At 38.8% G+C, this 4,526-nt stretch overlaps 1 protein-coding gene across 2 annotated transcripts in view; it reads left to right on the forward strand.

The window, feature by feature from the left end:
- Positions 1 to 4,526, forward strand: part of arhgap18 (Rho GTPase activating protein 18) — a 44,234-nt gene that overhangs the window by 24,630 nt on the left and 15,078 nt on the right. For both annotated transcript variants that reach the window (XR_001636718.1, XM_016516618.1), the window contains exons 3-4: positions 314 to 549; positions 3,195 to 3,252. Coding sequence is in view for 1 of the 2 variants with exons in the window: in XM_016516618.1 (XP_016372104.1) it covers positions 314 to 549; positions 3,195 to 3,252 (294 nt within the window). In the remaining variant the exon portion in view is untranslated. The remainder of the gene's footprint in view (positions 1 to 313; positions 550 to 3,194; positions 3,253 to 4,526) is intronic.

A 4,526-nucleotide genomic window follows, 5' to 3' on the forward strand; every position in this document is an offset into this window, starting at 1 on the left:
ATTCCAGATTTTCAAATAGTTGTATCTCGGCCAAATATTGTCATATCCTAGCAAACCATACATCAATGGAAAGCTCATTTATTCAGCTTTCATATGATGTATAAATCTCAATTTTGAAAAATTGACCCTTATGACTGGTTTTGTAGTCCAGGGTCACATATGTCACTTGTGTGATTAATAAGAGGTTTCAAGTCATTTATGAGGAGAATACAATAAAGCCAGAGTGGTTGAGTTTGACAGAGCTGTATGTCACTCTGTGTCAGAAATGTCTGGCTTTATCTGACATATGATCATGTTCTGTTGTGTTCTGCAGAGGGTGAGCAGGAGGAGGCGTGGCTGATGGAGGCGGGGCTTGCGACGCTGTTCGACGAATCGGCTTCAGACGGTGAGGACAGCATTGTTCTCCTGTCGACTCTGACCCGAACGCAAGCAGCCGCCGTGGAGAGACGTGTGGAGACACTCAAACAGACGCTACGCAAACGCAACAAACCGTACAGTGTCCCGGATGTTCGAGAGATCTTTAAACCATCACCTGCTTCACAAAGCAAAGTACGTGACGCACATAAGACCACGCATCAGTGCTGTTTCTGCCCCTGATACAGTGACTCATGTGTGAATGAAGATATGAAGGTGTGTCCATCTAGAACACACAGCGCTAATATCAGGGATAAGACTGAGTTTAGCTTTATAGACCGCAGCTGTGTCTGCTGTAGATTACAAGAGAATATCCCTCAGTTTATAAAAATGCTGAACTTAAGATGGGTCGACAGTTCAGAGCTTCCAATCTTTTAGATTTGTGAGGTTTAGAAAAACTGACCTTGCACTAGTGTAAACGATGAAGAGCTTTTTCAGCTCCGTAAGATACATAAACAAGCTAGCAACCAGTGATTGGCTTGACTGGGGTGAATCTGTGAGTCTGTGGCATTTAGAACTAGTGAAATGATAGAGATCAGTGACAGTCTGCCTGTTTATTCTTCTCCCAGTTGGTCTGATTCAGTCTAAACCATTGGCATATGACAAAGCTTCAGCAGGATGACTAGTGAGGCTGTCTTAAAAGCTGATTTTTTACTCCCGTGTGACACAGATCAGATATTGTTGCACACTAGGAAAGACATAAATCCGCACTAGATCAGATTTTTTTTTTTTTTTTGAGCCACTACCAAATGTGATTTTAAATCAGATGCATATTCAATATATGGACAGCTGACCTGTGTCTAAACATGTATGTCTGTTTGTGAAGATTGTTTTAAGTTCACGTAAATTAGAAGTTGTTAAATGTTAAAATTGATAGCTCTCAATTATACACTGGCACAAAAAAAATCAGATTTTTTTCCCTTATATCTGACACAGATCAGAATTTGTTGCACAAATGTAAACACAAAAATCTGCACGAGATCTGATTTTTCCGCATCTGATCTGAGCCACTTCCAAATGTGGTTTTAAATCAGATACATATCACATATCTGGACATCCAACCTTTGTCTAAACACAAATATCCGATTCCCATCAGAACTCACAATCCGAGGGCGACCCGGCTTGCTGTAGGCTATGCGTTCGCATTTTATTGATAGTAGCTTCGCTACTAAAAGCAACATAACATTTCTCAACAATGAGATGATTACTGTTTTTGTAATTAAAACAATAAGCTTCACTATTAGGCTATTCAGTCGTGCTTTATCTCTCTCATTAATTCATTCAAACTCATTCGAATAAATAGAATCTTACAGCTCTACATGATTTCATTTCAAAATTCTGCATCTAACGAACTGCAGATAAAATAACAAATGAAAATTACCGTCTGGTCTTTATCCGTACAGTCAGATTATATGCTGCAAAACATCCATGACAGCTGTTGTCCATGCTGGCAAATAATGGCCACTCGACGTGAATTATGCCCATTCAGAATCCGAGGGTCTACTTGTGCATAGTAAAGCGATCACTGACAATCATTTTGGGCGGGAATTAATGTAAACCGAGATATGGGATAAAGTGAATGTAAACAGACAGGCCTGTGCATTAATAGTGTGTGATTGAGCACACGCAGAAACATTCAGGAGCTCTGGAACTGATTTTATAAAGAAATGCTACATTATATTCTTCAGCGACAAGGTGATAATGTCGCCGTTTTTTACGAAATAAAACTCAGAGCTTCACTATATGGAGAGGCTTCACAGACGCAAGTAATTCACACACAACCTGTTTCGTGAATTCATTCAAATAAAAGTTCAATCTTACTGCAGCACTTTATTTCTCTTTAGAATTCTAGATTTAACGACCCATAGATAAGATGACTAATGGAAACTGCTGTTATTTTATCTCTTCGGTCAATCAATTCAGCCAGTTTTGCACTGCAAACTTCAGTTGCATCAATGATTATCCATGCTGGCAGGTGATCATAGTATAGCGGGATAAACACATGCATTAAAGTCAAAGAATCATCCGATGTGAATTATATCAATTATTTTTATAACGGCAATACAAAACCCGAGGGTCAAAGCGATCACAATGCATGCATTCAGTTTGGTTGGGGATTCATGTAAACACAGATATCGGATATGAATCGTGTCTTAAGTGAATTTAAACCATTGGGACAAAAAAATGGAAATGGTGAAAATATCGGACCTTGTAAGCGCAGCCTCTCTAACATTTTTACAGGTCACAAATTACACAGTTGTTCCCTGTTAATAAACATCTCAGCACAGTGTAATGAATAACTGAGAAAATGTAAAAGTGAAGGATTATTTCCAGTTTGAAGGATGTGTGATAAATCACAGACGGCATTTATTGTGCCATGTTGAGTGGTTTATTAAGGACAGCTGTAAGTTGTGATTTATGTTTCTGCTAGATGCAGACCAAAATAACCGATAAATCCTCATCAGAATGGAGAACGGAGCTACATGAACATAACCTGATGCAGACCATCCAAAGAGCATCAAGAACATCTGACAAAGACTCACATGATCGGTGTCACTCATTTACTGACGCTAGATTAGTCACCTAGAGCGGCAGAATCTGAACGATTTCCAGGTTTTAATGAGGTCTCAGAGTTTTGGATCCCAGTTTATGTTGACGAACGGCACTGAATGATTAACAACACACTCTCTCCTGTGTGTGTGCGCTTCAGTGCTAATTCACTCATAGCACATGCTAACGGTTTGTTTCTCTTGTTTTCCATCGCTCTCTTTTTCTGACAGGATGAGGCTGGATCCACAGAAAGAAGTGCGAGCAGTAAACAGGAAGTGGAAGGACTGGGTATGTGTCATGAGTTAAAGTGTTCACATGTAGTGTTTAACTGCAAAAAAATGAGCAAAGCAACACATTCAAAGAAATGCTGGGCTGTCCGTTGCGTCCTCGGCTTCTGCTGACCTTTACATCTAGAGAGGAGAATCACGAAACCTTTCACGTCTGTACACAGATACAAGCAGAACATACACCACCGTTTTTTTACAGGAGTCTCTTGTGTTCATCAAGGCTGCATTTATTTGATCAAAAATACAGGAAAAAAATTGTGAAATATTATTATGATGTAAAATAACGTTTTTCTATTTTAATATCTGTTAAACTGTAATGTATTTCTGTGATGCGCAGCTGTATTTTCAGCATCATTACTCCAGTCTTCAGTGTCACATGATCTTCTATATTTTTTATGTAAATGATAACTGACAATAGACCAATAGAAGTAAATATGATAGAGGTGTCATAAAGTAATTTCTAGTCATCATATGAGCTTTTTACACTGCTGGGTTATCTTGTTGTATGTTTTACAGTGTTCATACTTTACCCTGGGCTAGTAATCAATCCTGGGTTGTCACGTTTTGACATTTAACACACTCTACATTGGTAAACATTGGGTTAATGTTCTTATTTACCTGTTTGCAAAGTTAATAACATCAGTTCTGACAAGTACAGCATCAACTGATCTGACGTTTCAGATCTATGGAAAAGTAGTCTGCTGGTCTCGAATTGCCGGATACATACTACGTACAACAAAATAAGACAAGATGCAGAAAACAAATTATAATTTTAATCGTATTTCTATTCATCACTTCAGTGTAGGTGTTTCCCGTTGCTGTTTGTGTTTTTCTCAGTTACTGAAACTAAACTTAAAAATAGCACATGAGGCATTCAGTTAATGATTGGTTGTCTGTTGCTCAATGTTCTAGCATTGCTTTGTTTGGCGCTGCTTTGCTCAGGGCTCAGTGCAGGGTTAAGTGCAGTGCTGAGCCTCTTTCACAGGTGTGAGACGTTGCTGAAATCAGGGGTCATCTGTTAAAAGAGTGGCCTTAAAGGGATAGTTCACCCAAAATGAAAATGTGATGTTTATCTGCTTACCCCCAGGGCATCCAAGATGTAGGTGACTTTGTTTCTTCAGTAGAACACATTTGATGATTTTTAACTTTAACCGTTGCAGTCTGTCAGTCGTATAATGCATGGCAATGGTAACAAAATCTATGAGAGTAAAAAAATCATGCACAGACAAATCCAAATTAAACCCTGCAGCTCGTGACGATACATTGATGTGTAAA

This window comes from Sinocyclocheilus rhinocerous, unplaced genomic scaffold, assembly GCF_001515625.1.
Source record: "Sinocyclocheilus rhinocerous isolate Xijiao unplaced genomic scaffold, SAMN03320098_v1.1 scaffold2012, whole genome shotgun sequence".
Classification (NCBI taxonomy): domain Eukaryota; kingdom Metazoa; phylum Chordata; class Actinopteri; order Cypriniformes; family Cyprinidae; genus Sinocyclocheilus; species Sinocyclocheilus rhinocerous.